The 21593-nt window shown below is 49.1% G+C and overlaps 4 protein-coding genes across 8 annotated transcripts in view; 2 read left to right on the forward strand and 2 right to left on the reverse strand.

Moving 5' to 3' along the window:
* Positions 1 to 943, forward strand: part of Scnm1 (sodium channel modifier 1) — a 5007-nt gene extending 4064 nt beyond the window's left edge. The window contains exon 7 of the mRNA XM_010616465.3: positions 146 to 943. Within this exon, the coding sequence (XP_010614767.1) occupies positions 146 to 245 (100 nt within the window). The 3' untranslated portion in view covers positions 246 to 943. The remainder of the gene's footprint in view (positions 1 to 145) is intronic.
* Positions 848 to 6532, reverse strand: Tmod4 (tropomodulin 4). 4 transcript variants are annotated; one of them, XM_010616477.3, is made up of 10 exons: positions 5837 to 6532; positions 4715 to 4900; positions 4355 to 4511; positions 3922 to 4038; positions 3167 to 3256; positions 2940 to 3070; positions 2739 to 2846; positions 2260 to 2403; positions 1891 to 2035; positions 848 to 927 (listed from the first exon to the last, which is right to left on the reverse strand). In XM_010616477.3, the coding sequence occupies exons 2-10, from the start codon at positions 4835 to 4837 to the stop codon at positions 905 to 907; spliced, it is 1038 nt and encodes a 345-aa protein (XP_010614779.1). In that variant the 5' UTR covers positions 4838 to 4900; positions 5837 to 6532; the 3' UTR covers positions 848 to 904. The 4 variants fall into 4 exon arrangements, with proteins under 4 accessions (XP_010614779.1, XP_010614777.1, XP_010614778.1 ...); XM_010616475.3 differs by having other exon boundaries at positions 2260 to 2508; XM_010616476.3 differs by having other exon boundaries at positions 2940 to 3256.
* A 94-nt stretch (positions 6533 to 6626) lies between these two features.
* Vps72 (vacuolar protein sorting 72 homolog) lies at positions 6627 to 16109 on the reverse strand. The gene is made up of 6 exons (XM_010616481.3): positions 15922 to 16109; positions 11244 to 11396; positions 10957 to 11071; positions 10077 to 10253; positions 7436 to 7580; positions 6627 to 7136 (listed from the first exon to the last, which is right to left on the reverse strand). The coding sequence occupies exons 1-6, from the start codon at positions 16036 to 16038 to the stop codon at positions 6749 to 6751; spliced, it is 1095 nt and encodes a 364-aa protein (XP_010614783.1). The 5' UTR covers positions 16039 to 16109; the 3' UTR covers positions 6627 to 6748.
* A 4968-nt stretch (positions 16110 to 21077) lies between these two features.
* Pip5k1a (phosphatidylinositol-4-phosphate 5-kinase type 1 alpha) overlaps positions 21078 to 21593 on the forward strand; it is a 45042-nt gene continuing 44526 nt past the window's right edge. For both annotated transcript variants that reach the window (XM_010616483.3, XM_019206375.2), the window contains exon 1: positions 21078 to 21593. In XM_010616483.3, the coding sequence (XP_010614785.1) occupies positions 21520 to 21593 (74 nt within the window). In that variant the 5' untranslated portion in view covers positions 21078 to 21519.

A 21593-nucleotide genomic window follows, 5' to 3' on the forward strand; every position in this document is an offset into this window, starting at 1 on the left:
TTTTTTTTTTTTTTGGTACCAGGGATTGAACTCAGGACCTTGCACTTGTGAGGTAGGCGGCAGCACCACTAACCTAAATCCCTGGCCCTCCAGTAACTTTTTAATAAACTTCTTTCCTAACCAATTCTGCTTTCTTCCTTTCCAGCTCTGGATGGATCCCAGATGGACAAGGTCGATGGATAAAAGATGAAAATGTTGAGTTTGACTCTGATGAGGAAGAACCTCCTGACCTCCCCTTGGACTGACATTTTTCTCCACTTGTTTCACACACACAGTGGGTGCTGGGAGCGTAACTTTGCTCAAGTCAGGTTCCTTGTCCAATCAGAATTCAGATCTGTCCATTTTCAGCCTGGCCACTCCTTCCCTGCAATGTACAGCGCGCCCCATGTTTCTGCCCCTCCCCCACCGGCCACCAAGTCATGCCAAGCGTCAGCTGCACGCAGTCCGGCGCCCTATTAATAAGTCTGTCAGAAAAAGGTCTTTGCCCTTCACATTGTCTGCCCCCTTCCCATCTCCATTCACAGTTCTTCCCTCCAGATCAAACGAGGGCTGTGAGCAAGCCATGGGGGGCTCTGGCCGTAGCTGGAAACAGGACTGCAGCCAGGAAGCCTGTGGAAGTAGAAAGACTAAAGGCATTCATTGCAGGTTTATGGGGAACACCGGGCCAGGGAGCTCCCCCACCTCCAAGAAACCTGAAGCGCCCTGCCTGCTGATCCCCAGAGTATAAATAATCCCGATGAACTGGCAGTAACTCTTGGGGATTAGCGCCAAGAGCCCCACCCGAAAGCCCAAGGAAGGAGGCAGGCACAGTGGACAAAAGGGACTTTATTTACAGGGAAGAAGATGGGATGAGAATTTACGTGTCCGGGGCTCCCAGCTCTCACTGGTAAAGGGCAAGGCAATGTTATCTCTTCTTTTGCTGGCGACCTGTAAAGACGGAAAAGTAAATGTAATCCTCTGTTCCATCTCTTGCTTTTGGCAAAGGTACTCTTCTCTCCATTTCCTGAGCCAGATTCTTACAGTGTGAGTGTTTGAGGCCACCTGACAGGCCGCTCCACACTAGCAGAACAAAACAAGAAACCACACCAAAAATAAAAATACGTCTAGTTAGATGCAATGGTGCACCACAATAGTCCCAGCACTCTGGGAGGCTGAGGCAGGAGTATCACACGTTCGAGACCAGCCTAGGCAATGCAGTGACTTAGACCCTGTGTCAAAAAGAGCTGAGGAAGTTCAGTATGGAGGTCCTGGGTACAATCCTCAGGTCTGAATATCATATCTAGCTGGGCACTGTGGTGCACACCTGGCACATCTGTAACCCTAGCACTCTGAAGGCTGAAGGAGGATTGTGAGTTCAAGGCCAGCTTGGGGTACACAGGAGTCCCCCTTTCAAAAAACTAAAACAGGGCCGGGGATTTAGCTCAGTGGTTCCACTGCCTGCTTCACAAGTGCCTCCCCTGAGTTCAATCCCTGGTACCAAACAGCAAAATAGAACAAAAATCGGCTCATCAGGAGGCAGGATCAAAAGTTTAAGGTCAGCTTGGGCAACTGAGGGAAGCCCTGGCTCGAAATTAGGACAGGGTTGGGGTTCAACCCTCAGTGGTTAGGATCCTAGCATGCACGAAGCCCTGGGTTTACATTACAGGGCCTCAGGACTACAGTATTATACATTACGTCTCCAGTACTACATTAAAAGTTAGTGTAGGTTCCCTCCTGCCTCTGATGGACTATACTGGGGATGGGAAGACTTCCCTATGCACTTGGATCCCTCACGGCATTCGGCAGCCACCCAAGCTTTTTGTCGCTAAGCTTGCTTTTGGAAGGAGCTCCCGGCTTCCCCCTCGTCCTCTACCCCCAGCCCCTGCCAACACCGTGCCCGTAGTCACTCACGGAGTTCGTTGTTCCTGGTCATGGCCTGTGCTGCCCGAGCCCGTGGCCCCTGCTGTGTAAAGTGGTAACCAAAGCGGACAATAGAGGGACACTGCTCTAGCACGGTGGCCATTTCCATCTCCACGGCATCCCCAGGCCACTGGCGCTGTCGGAGGGAGAAGTGGGCTGTCACCATGTCTGGGTGGTTCACCCCGGACCACAGAGCCCTGGGAAGTCAGGAGGCTTATTTTCTGGGCAGTGGGGAAAGAGAGGCTTCCCTCGCAGAGACAATAAAGTCAAGCAGGGTTGAAGAGACGGCTGCCCCAGGGGTGGCTCCAGGAGGGGCTCTGTGGGTCAGCCGAGGGCTAGGAGCAGGGGAGGGACACTCACCTGGTTGTCGACACGCAGCTCGGTGAGTGTGGCATTTTCCCGAACTGCCTTCAGCACGGCCATGAGCCCTGTGCTGCTAATGAAGTTGGACTCAATATTCAGGGTCTGGAGGCTACGGTTCTCACGCAACATGTTAGCCACCGCCTGGGTAGTAGGGACTCGGGTTAGGGTTGGGGGCGGTTTCTCAGATGACTGAGGAGAAGCACGGGAGTGAGAGGGAAACAGCTCTTCGAGAGGAGTCTCCAGGGGCTGCAGGGAGGCAGCATGGGAAGCAGGTGAAAACAGATCCTAAGCAACAGCGGAGCTGAGGCTGTCAGGGAGGTGGCCCTTTGGAAGATGACCTCAGAGTCGTGCCCTAGGACTGAGGCTGCTTCCCAAGAAAGCGTGGTGGGGAGAGCGGCCCTGCACCGCCCTTTATGACAACTGCCGGGAGCACAAGTGAAGGCGGAGGGCGAGGGCTGGGGGCTGACGAGCCTTACTTGGGCGATGGGGTCACCGCTCTTCGTGGCCACCAGACTGAAGCTCCGGACATAAGTGTTTGCCTTCATGGCCTCGCACAGCTCGCTCAGCACGGGGATCGGGATGTCCTACCGGGCAGGCACGGCAATGCTGGGCTGAGGCCTCTGCGCTGTCAGCAGAGTCACCCCAGGGTCGCCGTGAGGAAGATGGGACTCAGATACCTGTATGTTATTGAGGTTCACCTCCTCCAGGTCCTTGTCGTTGCTTCGAACCCTCTGTAACATCTCCTCGATGTTTGTGGGGTTTGGGGGCTCATCTGGCACTGGCTTATACTTGTCAGGCTGAACCACACCTGATGGGCGAGGGCAGGAAGGAACCCCAACGTGTCCCCGACCTCCTCCCCTCAGCTCTCTGCCCTGGGGCGCACCCCCGCCCCCTGCACACTCACTGCTGATGCCTTCAGTGTTGCAGATCTCCCCGCTGCAGATGGCGTCGTAGTACTGCTTGTTGCTCATCAGGGTGTACATTCCCAGAATGGCTGCCGCCAGAGCAGAGGGGTGCGGGGGAGGAGCGGGGGTCCGTTAGGCCCCATCCTGCCTCCCTCTGCGGCAGCCAATCCCTTCCGCTACTCGGGAGAGGTTTCCCACTTTCCCTCAGCCCCAGGCGGCCCTGCCCCTTGGGGGTTTCTGTACCATTGAGATGGGGCTTAGGGATGATCCCCAAGGAGCCACTAGGGGGTGTGTGTGTGTGGGAAGGGCTCCCCCTCCTGATATGAGCCAGAACACCGTGCTTTGATTTGCTTTTACAATCTTTGTAAAAATGCATTTTTTTTTTCCTAATGACAGAACTGATGGGGGAGGTTATAGGGGAGGGGTGCTGTACTACTATGTAGTAGTGAGGCCTTGAACTCACTTTATAGCCCAGCCTGGCCTCAAACTCACGGCGATCCTCCTACCTCAGCCTCCCAAGTGCTGGGATTACAGGCGTGCGCCCCCATGCCCAGCTTGTAAAAATGCTCTTAATATGTTAACTTGTTAAAGTTGAGGATGAATAAATATACATGCAAACAAACAAGTGAAAAACTACTGCTGGAGGCCTTCTCGGACACCCACATCCCGGTTCCAGGCCTCCCTCAGCATCCCCCATCAAGGCCAGGGTGCCACTTCCGAGCCTCTCACCTTCCTCAGCTTCCCCGCTGCCTACCTGCAATATCACACATCTCCGCATCTGTGGCATTGGCCAGCGCCTCCTCCAGCTCTGGCTCCAGCGTGATCTGTTCCTCTGCGGGGATTTCTCTCTTGGGCTGAATGTAGGGTTTCCCTGATGGGAAGATGAAGGATGGTTCAGGTAGAGGTCATTTCTCCCCAGATCCTGGCTTCCGGCGTCTCATCCTTCTCCGAGAGGTGTAATGCTGGGTCACTAGGGGACACCAGAAAGCCTGAATTCTTTGCCAGCTCAGGACTCCTGGGTCCCCTGACCTCACGCGAGAACCGAAGAGTGTGAGCTGGAGTGCAAGTTTCAGGGCACCTGTGACCCTTGGCAGGGAGGAGCTGGGAGAAGAGAGGGAAAGAAGCTGGGGAGACTCGCGAGGGACAGCGTCCGGTTTCCGGGAGGCTGGGTGTCAGGGCGCCCGTACCCTTCTTCTCGCCTGTGAAGGGCACCAGGTCATCACGCTCTTTGACTTCCAGTGCCTGCTGCTCCAGGTACTGCAGAAGGGCCTCTCGGTCCAGCGGCCCCGTCGGGCTCTTCTTTGTCTGGTCACGCTGTCTCAGTCCAGCTGGCAGGAGCATGTTCTTAGGGACGAGTTTGGGGGAGCAGGTCAGGTACCCCTCGGGCCACCTCTGCGGCTCCCTAAAACACGTCCAGATAGCTCTTCCCTGACTCTCTTGGGACTCCCAGCCCTGCAGGTAGGGAGTCCTGGTCTCAGCCACCCTGCCCCCAGCAGCCTTCCCTACAGCCTGGGTCAGTCCCCGACTGCCCGAGCTGGGCCTCCTACCTCTGGGTCCATCTCCTGGAGCTCGCAGTCCAGCTGCTCTAGCTCCTCGGGACTCAAGGTCTTTAGGATCTCATCTTCGTCTATATCTCTGTATTTCTCCAGCTCCTTCTGATACGATGACATGGCGGCCCCTGTCCCCTCCCCACTAGGTGACACACAGAGCCTGGGAGGACACGGGCAAAGCAGCTGGACATGGAAAGATGGACATGGGTACAGCAGGAACACAAAGAACCGGCCAGGGGTAGAACAGTAAAGAGATACCCTGGAGGTTAGAAATCCAGTTGAGGATGGGAAGACGGGAGGTCCGGTTGTTTAGAGTTAGAACTGAGTTTCCCTGCTTCCTGTTTCCCCAGCTCCAAGTCGCCTTGGATGGGGACCCCAGGGTCCAGAGTGGGTCATCATCTCACTATATGATGGAGGGTCCTGGCACCACCCTCCCCTATAACCTCCCCCGTCAGTGCCTCTTGCCCTAGCACAGCGGCGGGAAGTTCTTCCAACACAGCTGGCTCCACGCCCAGTTCCTACTGAAAGGTGGGAGGGGGTGGGACAGAGGCACAGAGAAATGCCTCTTCTTTTCCCCGTTAGTCACCCTTTTTCTTCTAAACTGGTTAAATAAGCAAGTAAGATTGGTGGCAGTGGGCAGGAGTCGCTTACCCCACCCTTATTTCCTCTTTTACTGTGGAAGGGTCAAGATTTCCCTGTTTAATGAAATTCTAAGTCCTAAGGGGAAGCAAGGGAGCAGAGAGACCAGGGGACTTCCAGGTCAGGGGAGGGGAATATGGCTTCAGGAAAAGGGACCCAGTCCCACACTCTGTCGCCAGGAAGGTGACTCTAGGCCAATGGGTGGAAAATGCCTTCTAAATGGAATTGTTTCTTTAAAACCAGCAGGAAAAATTAAACTTGCACAATCTTTTATATGACAAAATAAAAGCCACAGGTACACACCATGCTTTACATAAGAGATCTAGAAAGTATGTGGCCTTTGACACAGCTAAGGGACAGGGCAGTGGCAGAAATACAGAGTGACAGGCAGGGACACACTCCCCGTCCTTCCCCACAGAAGCCACTCTTGTCCCATCTCCCACCAGGCTCTCCCCGTAAGCCCCCTGCCTTCCCACCTACCAGTCCCGATGGCCACCTCCCTTGTCGGTCAGTCTGTCCGACCCACTGGGGCCCTGTGCAGCAGCAGGAGCCCAGGGCACCGGGAGCGGGTGGGGGAACAGTGAGCTCAGCATTTTATTATTTTAGCTCTGGCCAGGTGGGGGTAGTGGGAGATCACATATACACAGCCCCCATACCCTGCCCAGCCGAGAGCCTCTAGTGGCCGTTGACAGCCATGGCACCTTATCCTCTTTTCCCACAGTGCCATTCCTAGAGTTGAGTCCCATAACAATCAGCTATGGGGCCGGAGATGTAGTTCAGTGGTGCCATGCCTGCCTGGCACGCGCGAAGTCCTGAGTTCGATTCCTGGTACCAGAAAAAAAAATTAGCTACGCAGTTCCTATTTATCTGCTGCTTGCGCTAGTCAAACAGTGAATATAAGGTGATAGAAAGGTAGCTGAGTTTAAGGTGTTTATAATTTAATGGGAGGAATGAATTCTTCACAATTAAGAGGACAAGGCAGGGACGCATGCACCTGTGGTCCCTGTAAACTGGTAGGCTGAGACAGGACTGCCTGAGCCCAGGAGCCTGAGACCAGCCACAGTAATACAGCAAGACTCCGTATCAGATAAAACAAGAGACCTCATAAGTGCCATCAAGCAAATAAGGAGGCCCAAATATATTGAGATATTCACAAACACTTCCTGTTCCCAACCCTACATTAACACCACACAAAAAAGACATTCCCTTTTTTATTAGATTTAAAAAAATTAAAAAACCAGTAGGAACCAGGAGAAAAGATGGGAAAAGAAAATGCAGAAGAGGACTGGAAAAAGATCAGAAATAACACAGGAGAGAAACCCGGAGAGAAGAGGGAACGTCAAGAGCCCCGAGCCGGGGCAGGAAAGCGGCCTCTAAGCACTGGACACCTCTTCACTTGATGACGATTTTCTGGCGCAAGGCTCGGGGCCCGGAGCCGGGGAGGGGCTCAGGAGGGGGGGGCCCAGGGCCCAAGGACGAGGCCGTGGGCGGCAGTCCGTGGGCAGTGATGTACTTCTTGTAGGCCTCACGGATGATCTTGAAGGCCCGAGCGGTGGCGTAGGGTATGTCTGTGACAGGGTCCCGGTACAGGGCCGGACGATGGGTCACCGGGCAGACCTCGCGCACAGGGATCTTTGGGGGTCGCCCTTGGGGGAACCACTCCTCAAACGTTGCATCATCACTAAATGTGATGAAGGTCCGGGAGCAACGAGCAGGAGAGATGACGGGTCCGGCTGCAGCACGGGAAGTCAAGGCAGAAGCTGGAGGGGTCGGATCAAGTCTGAGGGCCAAAGAGAGAGACAGAGAGCTGAGGAGAAGACAACAGATACCGCATAAAGAAATCAGGGAGCAGGAGAGAGGAAAAAGAAGCCAGAGTGGAGGGGATATTCTGAAAGAACCTACTAAATGGTGGTGGAGAGAGAGGGAAAAAAATGAGACTAGAAAGAAAAACAAGAGGGAAAAGGGCGGCTAAGAGAAAGGAGCCGACGGGAGGATGGAACGGGGAAAGGCGTGCAAGAGCCAGGGAGAGCAGGGTGAGCTGAGGGAGGGAGGTGGCGCAGGACACAGCTGTTCACTCACCCTTCTACATCCACGTTCTCCTCCTTGGGGCCCGGCTCCCCAACAAGCGGCACGGTCACCGAATGGTAGGTGATTATGGGCCCAGGGCACTTGCGTTTCTTATGAACTTGTTTCTTTTTGTCAGCCTCAAGCCGCTCATAGGTCTCTGCAGGGTCGAAGGGAGGAAGGAGTGGATGGTCATGTTTTCCCTTTCCCACGTTCCAGTTCTGCCCCAGGACCTCTCAGTCACCTTCCTGGGCACTGAGTCCCCTCCAAGGACTCACGCCAACTGCGAGTCCCCAAGGCACTGCAGCACCTCTGACCTCCCCAGGTTCCTGCGTCCCACTCCTGGTACCCTCTGGCCCTTTCCAGGGTCATGTAGGTGCTCCCCCACTCAGAACTGGAGGACCTCACGTTGGAAGGACCATGAGGAGGAGCCCGTTCACTTTCTGGGTAGCGGAATCTCCTCTATAATCACCCTTCCACCCTAGCCAAGACCATGCCCTTCACCTTTACAGAGTTCTTCGAGCCAGGACAACTCCTGATGTCACTTCTTTTGTTTTTTGGTTTTTTGAGACAGGGTCTCACTATGTAGTTGAGACTGACCTGGAACTCACTACGTAGCACAGGCTGGTGTCGAACGCACAGCGATCCTCCTGCCTCAGCCTCCCAAGTGCTGGGATTACAGGCGTGCGCCACCACGCCCGGCCTGATGACACTTTTACCTTGCACACGCGTCTATGTGTGCATGTGTGCACACTGCTGGGGACTTCACAATGAGCTACAACCCTAGTCCTTCTTCTCTTATTTTATATTTTGTGATAGGATCCTCCTAAATTGGCCAGGCTGGGATTCAATTTGTGACCTTGTCTCAACCTCCCAGAGTGCTAGAATTACAGGCATATGCCACCACACCCAATGTATATAGTGTTTTAAAGAAAAACAGGAACTGGTTGCTGGCATTCATTTAAAAATTAGAAAATTAAGAGCCAGGTGCAGTAGCATATGTCTATAATCCCAGTACTCTGGGAGGCTGAGGCAGGAGTATTGCAAGTTCAAGCCCAGTTTGAGAATTTAGCAAGACTCTGTGCCAAAATAAAAAGTAAAAATAGGCTGAGACTATAGCTCAGTATGAAGGTCCTGAGTTTAGTTCCCAGTACCCTCTCTCCAAATTAGGAGCTCAGACAGGCTGAGGGTACAGCTCAGTGGGAGAAGGCTTGCTTTGGGTGCACAAGGCTCTGGGTTTGATCCCTAGTGTGGCCAAAAACTTAAATAAATAAAAAGGAAATTACATCTCTTTAAAAAAAAAACACACAAAAAAAACTCTATAACAACCTTGAGTCTGTATTTTCACAGGGCAACAATCAGCTGAGTGAAGTAACTTTCCCTCCTGGCAATTCTTCAATTCACCTTAGTCCCTGTGGTCAGGTGCACTCTGCTGCCTCTGGACCCTGTGACACTGCACCACAGCAATTCACTGTGTTCATGTGTCTCCTAATTAAGGGCAGTGATTGTGACTCATACTAGCTACACATAATCAAGGTGGCAGGCAGAATTCCACACATCATAGGCATTCAATAGATTTTGGGGAGGATACTGGGAATTGAACTCAGGGCCTTGTGCTTGCCAGGCAGGTGCTGCGCTGCTGAGCTAAAAGTTTTAAACATTTTTTTGAAAAAAGAAAACAGGGCTAGGGACCCCGGGTGTGGTGGCGCATGCCTTTAATCCCAGCACTCGGGAGGCTGAGACAGGAGGATTGCTGTTGAGTTGGAGACCAGCCTGGGCTACATAGTGAGTTCCAGGTCAGTCTCAATTACACAGTGAGAACCTATCTCAAAAAAAAGGAAAAAAAAAAAAGAAAAGAAAAGAAAACACATTTTCATAACAGTGCTGTCACTGAGTTTCTCTGGCTGGGCTTGAACTTGTGACCCTCCTGGCTCAGGTTCCCAGAGTGCTGAGAGCACAGATGCATGCCACCAGGCCAGCCTCTAGTCTTTTTAAAAAAATCTTTACTTTGAGATAGGGTCTTGTTAAATTGCCCCAGCCTGCCTTGAATTTGAACTTGGAGTCCTCTGCCTCAGCCTCCCAGAGGGTTGGGATTATAGGAGTGTGCCACCATGCCTGGTATTAAAATTCATTTTTATTTTTTATGGTGCTAGGGATTGAACTCAGGGCCTTTGAACTGGCTACATGTCCATTCCTTCCCTTTTGCATCTTGAGGCAGGGTCTTGCTAAGTTGCCCAGACTGTGAACTTGTGATCCTCCTGCCTCTGCTTCCTGAAGTACGGGGATTACAGGTATGCACTGCCACACCTGGCTTCTATGTCACTCTTTTTTTTTGGGGGGGGGGGCGTTTGAGACGGAGTCTTACTATATAGTTGAGGCTGATCTGGAATTCACTATATAGCCCAGGCTGGTCTTGACCTCATAGAAATCCTCCTGCCTCAGCCTCCCAACTGCTGGTATGTCATTCTTAATTTATAGAAAAATACTTCAACATAACTTATTATTCAGCCTAGTTGCTTGCTTATAATCAATCACTCTCCTCATTTCCTTCTTTGGATTCTTTTGTCCCAAATCTCCAGCTCTCTGGTCTTCCAGGTTTTAGTTTTCTCATGCACCTCAGTGTCTCTACCCATATATTCCAAAAATGCACACTGACCCAGTGAACGTAAATTGAGCTCTTCTGTGATCTTGGCCTCTCTGAGCAGCTCTTCTTGGGTCAGGGGTCGCTCACAGTGGGGCCCCTTCCGCCTCCGGGACTGGCCCTGCCTCTCCTGTACCCGAAGGAAGGTTTGTCGTGTGTGTTCAGCTGTAGACTGACGCATGGACTTCCGACCTGGGAAGAGTCAGATGTAAAGATATTTGAATTCATGTCCATTTTTTAAATTTTCTCTACTTAAAAAATTTTTATTTGGAAATAATTTCAAACTTATAAAAAAGCTGCATCACTGCTATTAACATGTTCTATTTGGATCTGTTATGTATTTGCTGGCATGCATTCATTCATTCATTCATTCATTCATTTATTTATTTATTTATTTATTTATGGTACTGGGGATCGAACTTGGGACTTCGCACTTGCAAAGCAGGCAGTGGAACCACTCAGCTAAATCCCTGGCCCAAACAGTAAGCTTCTGAATGCACTTTGTTGTTGTTTTTTGGTACCGGGGATTGAACTCAGGTCCTTGCTCTCATGAGGCAGGCACTGGAACCACTGAGCTAAACCCCTGGACCTACTGTTTTTTTGAAATGGGGTCTCATGTCTCATTATGCATTTCAGGCTGACCTTGAACTCTCAGTGATCCTCCTGCCTCAGCGTCCGAGTGTTGGGAAGACAGGCATGCACCACCATTCCCTGCTTCATTGTACTGTTTTTTCTGAATGACCTTAAGTTGCACGTTCTAGTCTATGATCCTAAGTACTTCTGTGAGCAAGGCTTTCCCTTATATAAAAACAGTATCAAACTGAGGACCTTAACACTGATAAAGTGAAGCATCACCACACTGCGGTGTTTCGTTTGACCAAACTTCCCCACTCACTGTCAGAGCCATCATCCTGGAGTTCTAGTGGCAGCAGAGCCTTCTCCTCTCGGGCCTTCTGAGTGCTTCCTGCGGGTGTGCTGACCTTTCGAGGCCTCAAACTTTTAAGAGGCTCCTGGGGGCAGACCAGAGTCAGACACCAGAGTACACAGAGATAAGGAGGTAGATGAGGATCTCTATGGAGAAAACTAACCGTGTAAGAGTAGGACTAGTGTGGAGAACACTGGAATGTAATGAAGGGAGAAGAGGGAGAAGGAAACACAGGAAAACTAGGAACCCTTCTGCACCTTATAGGCTTTGGTGACTATGCGCCGTTTCCTCCTGGGCTCTTCTGCTTCTCCGTCACTGGAGGGCTCATCCCCTTCATCGATGTCGAAGTCCGAGTCGACCTCATCCTCGGTGTCTGACTGGTCTCCTTGGTACTCATCATCTCCAGATTCCTGAGGACACAGAGTGGGGTGACAGTGGACAATGGAGTTATCAGGGCAGCTTCAGGAAGAACAAATTTCGCCTTCCTAACCAGGGCTGCTTCACTCCCCAGCTCGACTCAGCCCTTCAATGCCATTCTAGTTGATGGCCTTTGGCTCCAGCACAACCTGCTTCTGATCTTAAGTGTGTTTTACTTGCAGCTGTCTAAGCAATGCTGTGGGACAAAAGGAGATGATCCGATTTCTACCTTCAGAGGGCTTACCGTTTAGGGAAGGGCAGGACAGCATCATAAAAAGCAAGTTTTTGTTTATCTGAATGGTTTTTTGCAGTACTTGGGACTGAACCTAGGGCCTTCACACTGAGCTATAATCCCAGGCCTTTTTTTTTTTTTTTTGGTACCAGGGATCGAATTTGAGACCTTGCACTTGCGAGGCAGGTGGCGGAACCACTGAGCTCAATCCCAGGCCCATTCCCAAACTTTTTTATTTTTTGAGACAGGGACTTGCTGAGTCATTAAATTGCATACACTGGGTTTGAACTTGCACTCCTCCTGCCTCAGCCTTCTGGAGTACTGTGATTACAGATGTGTGCCAGCACACCTAGATAAAAAGGCAATACATAAAACCCTAAATGGCGATGAAATAGTGTAGAAGAGCTGAGCACAGTGAGGTACACATTGATAATCACTGCTGAGGTTAACCCAAGTTACTAAGAGAAACGTGTCACCCTTTTGGGTGGGACAGGAAACTATTTGACTAACTTAGGTAATGGGGAACCACTAAGATTTGGGGCCAACCACAAGACCCCAAATGTGTTTCAGAAAGCCCTAGCGATTAGAGGAGCTAGAGTGGAGAACATGAACGATAGTCTAGATCTGAGGTTATACAAGGTAGGGCTAGAATGGCCGTAAGAGTCAAGGCAAAGGGCAGAAAATCACTTGAGGGAGAGGGAGGTAGCTGGGTGGGCAGCACTCGAACATGTGGCTCCCTTGTCCATCAGTAATGCAGGCTAATCTTGGTGCACAGGCGCCAAAGTAAGCCAGCAGCACAGATGGCTGACACTCTGAGCCAGCCAGAGTTCAGTCTTGCACCAAAGACCATCACTTCCTCCCAACTGATGCCTGTGAAAGACAGCTTGGGAACACACTAATCCCCACAGCCTCGCCTGGTATTAACCATGCCACCAGATGATGGTGGATCCACTTCCCATGAACTTAGTGTCCAATCAAAATGCTTTCACCAAAATATGGATTTACTACCATGCCCCTGGCTTTTGTCAAGCATCATTAATAGACATGACTAATTCAGAGAATGTTTTTCAATCACCTACAAAACAACACCTGTTACTTTATATTCTAAGATTTAATGCAAATAAATTCTGTCTTTCTTGAAGATTGTGCACGTTTCTTTACAAAAAATAAAAAATAAAAGAAAGTCAAAGTTCTGCTGCCAGAAAGTTCACAGCTAAATATTAATTGCTATTACCATTTTAGCATAGGCTCCTGGTACAATTACTTTTAATCTGTCTCTATTTTTGCTCTTCTTATTTTTTGTCTATATCGTAAGCCTCCTTAAATCCTTTTTGGAAGCATGAAGGGTACATATTAAATAACGACTTGTAAAATGACAGGAATAGGATAATGGGCCTGGAGGAGGGATGAAAAAGTTCTATTTTTAAACTAGTTGGTAGCTGGGCATGGTGGTACACATCTTTAATTCCAGTATTCTAGGAGGCTGAAGCAGGAAGATCTCAAGTTCCAGCGCAATTTGGACAACTTATTAAAATAAAAATAAAATGGAGGGCTGGGGCTTTAGCTCAGTGGCACTGTACCTGCCTCACAAGCACAAGGTCTTGAGTTTGATCCCTGGTATAGGAGGAGGGGGATTAAAAAACAAAATGGGCTGGGAGGGATGCAGCTCAATGTGAAGATCCTGGATTCAATTCCTAGAATGGCAAACAAAACACATACCCATATAAACAACAAAAATGCTAGTTCACTGAGGGGTAAGTCATGACTCCAAGTCAGTCACCGAGTCATGCGGATTCTACTTTCTTAATTTCTCCGAAACCCTATATCACTGTAAACTGCTTTTTTTTTCCTAGCAGTGCTGGGGATCAAACCCAGGTCAGGCACGCTAGCCAGGTGTACTTCCAGCCCCTATCCTTGTTTCTCCATGGCCACTTTCCAGTCTCTTTCAGAATATTCTCATTACAGAGTAATCTTTTTAAAGTACAAATTTGATCGTGGACATTTATTTTACTTTCTGGTACCAGGGGTAGATCAAACTCAGGACCTTGCGCTTGCGAAGAAGGTGGCGGAACCACTGAGCTAAATCTCTGGCGTAATATTAAATTTCTTTTTAACAGTACTGGGGATTGAGCCTAGGGTCTAGTGCATATCTGGAAAGTTTTCTACCACTGAGCTACACCTCTAGCCCTTGAACATGGGACTTTTGTTGACTGTTCTCAGTCCTCTGGAAAGGCAGCAAAACTCCTTAACATGGTTCACAAGACCCCACATAATCTAGCCTAGGAATACTTCCTCCAGCCTTTCCAATCTTCATTTTTCTGGAGAATGGGAGTAAACTTGCAGGTCCGCAAATGGGACCTTAGTATTTAAACACTCAATATCACTTTTCTCCCTGGACTAACCTTTCCTCCTCCTACTATTCATCCAGCCAAGGCCTACTTTTCATATGGCTCTGGTTTGTTTGTTTGTTTTTTGGTACTGGGGATCAAACTCAGGTCCTTGTGCTTGCAAGGCAGGCGCAGAACCACTGAGCTAAATCCCAGGCCCCATACAGCTCTGTTTAGACACCACGCCTCTCAGGATGCCTGTGTCCACCAACAAGCCTGGTTCCCATGTATTACCATATCCCACGTGTTACCTATTGTTTTATTTATTTAAAAATTTTTAAAAATTTTTTCACATCCAAAAGTTTACTTAACAAAAAAACCAAAATGTGACACTATTATGAACAGAGAGGGAATCCTAGTTAGTAAAGTGTAAAGCTTGTCTACTTTTAAAAAGCTGACAAGCCGGACATGGTGGTGCACTCCCGTAATCCCAGCACTTGGGAGGCTGAGGCAGGAGGATCACTGTGAGTTCGAGACCAGCTGGGGCTACATAGTGAGTTGCAGGTCAGTTTCAACTAGTGAGACCCGGTCTCAAAAAACCAAGAAAAAAAAAAAGCTGTCAAATACGATAAACATCACAAAATACAGAAAAACCACAATGTTCTGATTAATAAACCAAGAACGCCTCTACAAAACTTTTTATTTTGTCGGGCAGGGGATTTAGCTCAGGGGTGCTGACACCTGCCTCACAAGCACAAGGCCCTAAATTCAATCTCCAGTACCAAAAAAAAAAATTTTTTTTAATTTTGCTCTTTATGTATCTTTGGGTTTCTATGTAGGAGAAACCACATTTAAAGTTGTTTCTAGTTTATTTCACGCAACATTATGGTCTCCAGGTGAATTCATTTTCTACAAATGACTCGTTTATCCTCCTTTATGTCAGAGCAGTACTCCATTATGGGTAACTCCCACTTTTTTAATCCATTCATGTGTTGATGGGAGTATACCTGTTTTTTTAGTCCTTATCACACAACATTTTAATTGACTAGGAGCCCTGCCAGTTCCTCTACTGGGGCCTGGAATGTGTAAGAAGCCATGTTTGTTTTGTTTGTCTTGTTCATTTTTTTTGCGGGGGGAGCAGGGTCTCATTATGTAGCTCAGGCTGGCTTTGAATTCATTGTGTACCCCAAGGCTGGCTTCAAACTAGTAGTGATAGGGGCCGGGATTTGAGCTCAGCTGTTCCTTTGCCTGCCTCGCAGGTGCAAGGACCTGAGTTCAATCCCTGGTACCAACCTAGCAGTGAGCTGCCTGCCTCAGTCTCCCAAGTGCTGGGATTACAGGTACGCACCACCACACCCAGCATGTTTGTCTGGTTGTTGTTTAGCAGTCCTGGGGACAGAGCCCAGAGTCTCAGGTATGGCTGGCAAGTGCTCTGCCATTGAGCTGCTGCACAAGTGGCACACTCCCGGTGCTGAAGGTACCAATCAAAAATTTAGCAAGAGCCAGGCATGGTGGACTTCCGAGTTCCAGGTCAGTCTGGCCTACACAGTGAGTTCAAGGCCAACCAGAACTACATAGTGAGACCCTGTCTCAAAACAACAACAAACATTCAAACAAGCATTACCGCCCCCCACCCCCCGCCGCCCATTTTAGCAAATGCCAGCCCAGTGCAGACACTAGGTCAGGCACTCAACCTAAAATAATGAACTCTATAGAGCTTAGCGTCCAATGGGAGAGTCAAAACAAGCAAGCTAAATCTATTTATAAGCTGAAACGTATTCCTATAAAGGAAACACACGGGGACTTCTTTGGAACAGTGACAGAGGGCTTATCTAAGAAAACGCGCAGTGGTGCCTGTAATCCAGCGCCCCTGCGCTCCGGCCCCTTTGTCCCAGCTTTCTCCCGGGCCGGCCGCCGCTCGACGCCGCCTCCCTCCCTCCTCCCGCGCCCGACTCTTGCCTCAGTGAAACCCCCATAAGTCGTCTGGTAGAACTCATCTTCCTCTTCTGCCTCCAGGAGCCCAGAAAGCCGGTTCCCAGCGGTCTTCCGAGGGGCCCGGCCCCCAGCCAAACTCATGTCGCCCACGAGACTGCGCCGCCCCAGCCGTCCCTCACTCAGTTTGGTTCGCAGAACTCGGCGCTCGACACCACGACCTGCGAGTGGCCGCCGACGGCGGAAGTCCGGCGTTTGCAGGCAGAAGCAGCGGAGCATCGAGGAGCTCCTAGTCCCCTTCTAAGGGTTTGCTTTTCGGCCTAGACCACTGCAGCAGTTTCCACTTCCCGGGGCACGGTCCAATCTGGCGCGCTCAGTGAGTCCCCCTCGGTGACATCAGGACCCCCTGCTGTCATAAGTCTAGAATTTAGTAGTCAACACATATTTTTATTTGCGTGTTATTATTATTTGGTACTGGGATTTGAACTCAGGATCTCACGTTTACCAAGAAGGTGCCCATGCCGCTGAACTAAGTCCCCTGCTCCCTAAACACATTTTTGGGGGGTACCGGGGATCGAACTCGGGTCCTTGATCTTGCGAGGCAGGCTGTGGAACCTCTGAGCTAAATCTCCGGCCCTAAACACATATTTTTGTTTTTTATTAATTTATTTATTTCCAAAAGAGAAGTTTATTTGCACATGTAAAACAAGGCCCACGCGGGTGGGAAGGCACTCCCGTTCCCCTGCAGTTGAAAGGCTCTCCCTGGCCACAAAGCGACTAAAGACTAGAAACTTCAACTGTCCCAACCCTGCCTCTCAACTCCCAGTCAAAACACTTTTTTTTTTTTTTTGTAGCAGGGATCGAACTCGGGTCATTGCGCTTGCAGGGCAGGCGGTGGAACCACTGAGCGAAAGCCCTGGCCCTAAAACATATTTTGAAAAGAGGTCAGTCTCCTTGTGATGCAGTGCATTTTGTTTTGGTTTAAGATACTGAGCATGGTGCTGGGGATTTAGCTCAGCGGTTCTGCCGCCTGTCTCACAAGTGCAAGGATAGGAGTTTGATCCCTGGTACCCACCCCCCAAGATACTGAGGATGGATCCCAAGGACTCTCTACTATCCAGCCCCACCTGGCTTTTTAGGTTTTTGGGTTTTTTTGGTTTTTTTTTTTTTAGACAAGATCTCAATAAATTGCCCAGGCTGGCTTCCACTTTGTAATCCTCCTGCCTCGACCTGCAAAATGGAATGGTGTAGAGACAGCACAGTCCATTTTTAAACTGTAGCAGTAGAAACCTTTCTAAAAGCCCAGACTTTGTCACTCTTACCTTCAAAAATGCTTAATGTCTCCCATCAACTACAGGATCCTTAGGGAGCACAGAACTGTGGTTAAGAACGCAACCTTAGAGCTCATCAGTTTGTTTGCATCTGAGCTAGAAAGTCTTCTAGCTTTGTGATCTTGGACTAGTAGCTTTACTTCTCCAAATCCTAGTTTTTCACCCATTAAGTAGAAATATTGATAATATCTAACCTTTAAAGGTTGTTGAGCTTTCTTTTTTTTCGGAACTGGGAATGAACTCGGGTCCTTGCACTTTCGAGTCAGGCGCCAGATTTTGAGAATATTAAGAAATATCCTTATAGCCGGGTGTGGTGGTACACGCCTATAATCCCTGCACTCGGGAGGCTGAGGCAGGAGGATCAGTGTGAGTTCGAGACCAGCCTGGGCTACATAGTGAGTTCCAGGTCAGTCTCAACTATATAGTCAGACCCTGTATCAAAACAAAACAAAACAAAAATCCTTGTATACTGCTTAGTACAATGTTTAGTTAGCTTGTAGTAAGCATTTAGTACATAACAACTATTGACATTCAAGATCCTTCATAACTTAGCCTCTCCCAGCCTCTCTAGTTTCACCTCCTGACACACCCTATTTCAGCATCATTTCCCTGTCAGTCTATTCTCTGTCATGCCTCTAGGTTTTTCCTCCTTAGAACTTTACTTTCTGTCTGGAAAAATCCTAATTTTATAGACCACCAAAGATTTCCTACAAACTATTACTCTTCTCTTTTCAGGAGTTTCTGTAATTATGGGACTCATAACTCCCAGATTCACTGGAATAGTTTCAATTTAAAATAGTCTATGGTATTGTCAAGACTCTGTTCCCTTTTTTTTTTTTTTGGAGACAGGGTCTCACTATGTAGTTGAGACTGTTCTGGAACTCACTGTGTAGCCTATGCTGGTCTCGAACTCACAGCGATCCTCCTGCCTCAGCCTCCCGAGTGCTGGGATTACAGGCATGCGCCTCTATGCCCGGCAGTCTGTGGTATTTTTGAGGGCAGGGGCTTTATCTTCATTTGTGTATAATAGGAACTCTCATAGTGCCTTGAGATGTAGTTAGGGCTAAATAATACTAATTGAGTGATTTTTTTTTTTTTTTTTTTTTTTTTTTTTTATTTTTTTTTGTACCAAGGATCTTACTGTGGACCTTGCGCTTTTGAGGCAGGTGGCAGCACCACTGAGCTAAATCCCCAGCCCTGAATAAATTAATGAATAACTGAAAGACTAGAAAACCCATCTTCTTATTTAATCCCTATGTTGCTCTTGCCAGTCCCTAGCCCCTTTGTTCTGACATTAGAAACTATTCTAAGACTTGAAGAATACTTTTTTCCCATTACCACTGGCTATAGGTCCCCAAAAGATGCTTTAATAAAGCCGTGTGCATGTACTCAAGTCTGAATATCTGGCCCTGTTTTGAGGTCACCAGATTGCCTTCCTTCCCAAAGTATGTATCCGTGAACTCCCTTCTCCATTTCCTTGGGGACACCAAGCCAACATGTCCTGCCCTGCTTCTGCTTCCACACCCTGCCACGTCACCCTGCTTCTGCTATGCCAGGAATGTTACTAGGGAAGAGCGGCTGTATGACTCAGAGGGCACTCCAGGGACTGAGTAGGAGTGGGAGCAGAAAAAAGATGTAGGGGTAAAGATGGGAGATACCTGCTTCTTAAACATCTCTAACTCCACTTTTTGAATTTTGCCTTCGTCTGTTCATATATTTAGGAGACACATTTAGGAGCCAGGAATTGGAATCTACTCTTCGCCAGGTACTATTCTAGATGCTTGAGGTCTAAAAAGAGAAGATGTCGTTTTTGCCCTGAAGAGCTTTGTCTTACAAGGCAAACCGGTAAACAACCTCACATAATACAAGGTGGTAGGTGTAATAGCAGCAGTCATCATTCTGGTATACAAGGTAGAAGCAAAGACCCCGAAGAAGCTACAGAACAGGGATTTCTCTTTCAAGAAGGATGAAATCAAATTCGCAGATAAGCTCCCAGGGAGAAGAGTCCCCTACTTAATTGCTTTGGTCATTCTGAGATTTATTAGACTATTTCCAATTTTGAAATTAGAAACAGCTTTCTCTGGACACTAGCTGTTTATTTATTTATTTATTTTTGGTACTGGGGATCGAATTCAGGACCTTGCTCTTAGAAGGCAGGTGGCAACACCACTGAGCTAAATCCCCGGCCCTACACTAGCTGATTTTTACAGTAACTCAGGAGATGGTAGCAACTGCATGCTTTTTCTGGAAACAAGGATAATTTATTCAACAGACATTTATTTATTGGAAACATAGGAACCAAATCCTTGACCCAATTTGTCTAGTTCCTGTACTATTTAGTTAGATGAGGGTTACAGGTACAGGGAATCACGAAGCACTTCAACACTACTGTTCCACTGTTCGGGAATTACAAATGGGAACCCTAATCGGTGGAAAAGTTCCTCTACCTTAGCACCCAGGGGAGGCCAAATAATCCAGCAGGGGGCAGCAAGGAAACAATTATCTTAGACCTTGAGGCGATTGGGGTATAAAGCAGTAAATAAGGTGATGTTCTATAAACTTTCAAGTCTTAGGTTCCCTTTGAAGGGCCAGGGAGACATTTGTACAGAGGGAAACGAGGCCACCTCGGGGGCTACAAACCCGAGAATTTCCCCCAGTTGTCCTTCTTTTATTCGTTGCACAAATGATTGTTCAGCATCTACTCTGTACAGTGAAGAGAGAAAGATACGAGTGAACCAAAGTCCTTGCTCTACGGAAGCTTAGTTTGTTCAAGATAGGTCTTCATATCCCTACCGTGGTTCACAATCCAAGATTCTGTTAAAACTGAGCAGAGATAATTAGATTAGAATGGGAAGAATTTCTCTGTGCAGCTCCATGCCCTTTGATGCACAGGTAATTGATAGTTGGCTAAGGATTTTGGATCGTGGTGAGATTGTAATATACGGTTGGTTGCCTTCCGAGGTCCTTTTTCTCTCATTCTTTCGGTACTGGGAATAGAGCCTAGGTCTATCAGTGAGCTACATCTCAGCCCTTTGTCTTTATTTTGAGACAGGGTCTCACTAAGCTGTCCAGACTGGCTTCGAACATGAGACATTCATTCCTGCCTCTGCCTCCCAAGTTGGATTTACAGGCGTAGGCCACCATGCACCACTTGTGGTCCTTTTGACAGGTCTTCATTGATTCATTTATCAAATATTTACCAATGCGGGGCGTGGTGGCACACACCTGAAATACAACATTCTGGGAGGCTGAGGCAGAGGATCGCGAGTTCGAGCTCGTCTGGAGTAATTTAGGGGGACCCTATCTCACAATTAAAATAAAAAAACGGGCTGGGGAAGTAGCTCAGTGAGAAGGCTTTGGGTTCAATCCCGAGTATGAAAAACAAAAACAAAAACCCAAATCAACTATGCCTAGCATAGTGTTTGACACAGATCTATTTTTAATGTCATTCGGAGGAAGATAAGACTTGCATACACGTTAAAAGGTAAACAAGGTAGTAAAGCCGGAAAGGGGCTAGGAAGAATTTTTGGTAACATGTGATTTTTATAGTATTCGACTGTTTAAAGTCTCTGACTTCTGTCGGAGTTCTTTCCTGGACTGTGAATTTGAGAAGACCAGCCCCGGCGCTCTTAACCAGACCGAACTCCAGCGCACACACACACCCCAACTTTTCCCTACCGAGCCTCCGTAGGGGTGGCCCGCGGATCGCAGCGCGTGTATCTTTCTTCGATGGCTTCCCAGAGCGTTGTCAGCTGCCTCACGTGACCGTCAGTAGCCTCCTGATTGGCTTGGTTTCTCTTCCCTTCCCAAGAGAGGATGGACCCCTGAGAAGGTCGGACGCATGCGCAGTGCCGGGCTTTCCTTGGCCTACCAGAGGAGCGGAGGGGTTGAGCGTTAAACAGGCTGTGGCTAAGGAGGAGGGGGAGGGGGCGGCTTCTCCGGGACAGTTCTTGCCCGGGTTTTCCTTTAGGTGTGGTTTGGGCCGCACGCACAGTCCCGGCCGCCAACTCGAGACTGCTCCCTTGTGAAACGGGAAAGTATCACCTGCGGAGAGCGGTCAAAGTTGCGAAGGGGGTGCGAGGCGGGACTCGTGTACCCCCATGCCAGGCGAATGGTGCGGCCCTGCGCCGTCCCGGAGCCAGCCCGACGAGTCTGAGGGAGGCCCCAGGGGGGGGCGGAAAGGTGGCCCGCAGAACGCGGGCTCTGTGAGGAGACGTGGGGAAGGAGTGATTCCGAGAAGAGGAAGAGCCCGACCGAAGGGACAGCGGCCGCTGAGGGGGAGGGGGCTGCCAAGATGGCGTCGGCCTCCTCTGGGCCGTCGGCGGTCGGATTCTCAGCTTTGGATCCCGGGGTCCCGGGGCCGACTTC

Source organism: Fukomys damarensis, unplaced genomic scaffold (assembly GCF_012274545.1).
Source record: "Fukomys damarensis isolate Sample0158 unplaced genomic scaffold, DMR_v1.0_HiC HiC_scaffold_33, whole genome shotgun sequence".
Taxonomy (NCBI): Eukaryota; Metazoa; Chordata; class Mammalia; order Rodentia; family Bathyergidae; genus Fukomys; species Fukomys damarensis.